This window comes from Penaeus monodon, chromosome 31 (assembly GCF_015228065.2).
Source record: "Penaeus monodon isolate SGIC_2016 chromosome 31, NSTDA_Pmon_1, whole genome shotgun sequence".
Classification (NCBI taxonomy): Eukaryota; Metazoa; Arthropoda; class Malacostraca; order Decapoda; family Penaeidae; genus Penaeus; species Penaeus monodon.
The window spans coordinates 18,243,124-18,243,701 of record NC_051416.1 but is presented as its reverse complement, the minus strand read 5'-3'; the positions used below and the strand labels follow the sequence as shown (position 1 = coordinate 18,243,701).

At 31.3% G+C, this 578-nt stretch overlaps 1 protein-coding gene across 1 annotated transcript in view; it reads left to right on the top strand.

Annotated features, from left to right (window-relative positions):
* Nucleotides 1-578, top strand: part of LOC119593056 — a gene marked incomplete in the record, with an annotated part of 61,427 nt that overhangs the window by 16,955 nt on the left and 43,894 nt on the right. The window contains 1 exon segment of the mRNA XM_037941958.1: nucleotides 21-119. Within this exon segment, the coding sequence (XP_037797886.1) occupies nucleotides 21-119 (99 nt within the window).

Sequence of the window (578 nt, the reverse complement as noted above, 5' to 3'; positions counted from 1 at the left end):
GCATATGTTTACTGTTGCAGGTTTTGCAGAGAAATCTTGAGAAGGAGTTGGATTCTATAAATCGTCAAATTGCCAAAATACAGGAGGAACTCAAGAATATGAAAGACATTGAAGCTCAAGTAAGCATGAGTTTATATTATTTTCATTTAGTATTTTATTTATTATTGTTTGATACATTTATTAAGTCTAGTCTTTTTTTTCTATTTTCATTTGTTAAGCTCTTTAAAACTCCATTTTTATTTGTTTACAACTTTGGTTCAAAATGTTTTAGTTGATATTTGTTGAATATTCAGATTGCCAAGACGCCAATACTTCATCATGTCTTGAACTTCATTCTTGCTGCATTATACACGCAATTAGAAATATCACTTGGTTTTCCAACTATCCTCTAAGAGTTAATATGTTGGGCTTATTATCTCCCACTGAGACCTGCGGACAAGTCTTCTAAATATGTGAAGAGCTCTGAGCTTGTAATATGCTCATGGCAGTACGCAATTACTTGATGCTTTGCTGTGGCCAACTAATTAAGTGTTATTTTGTAATTAGAATAGTATTTTTTATTACTTTACTCTTCATGA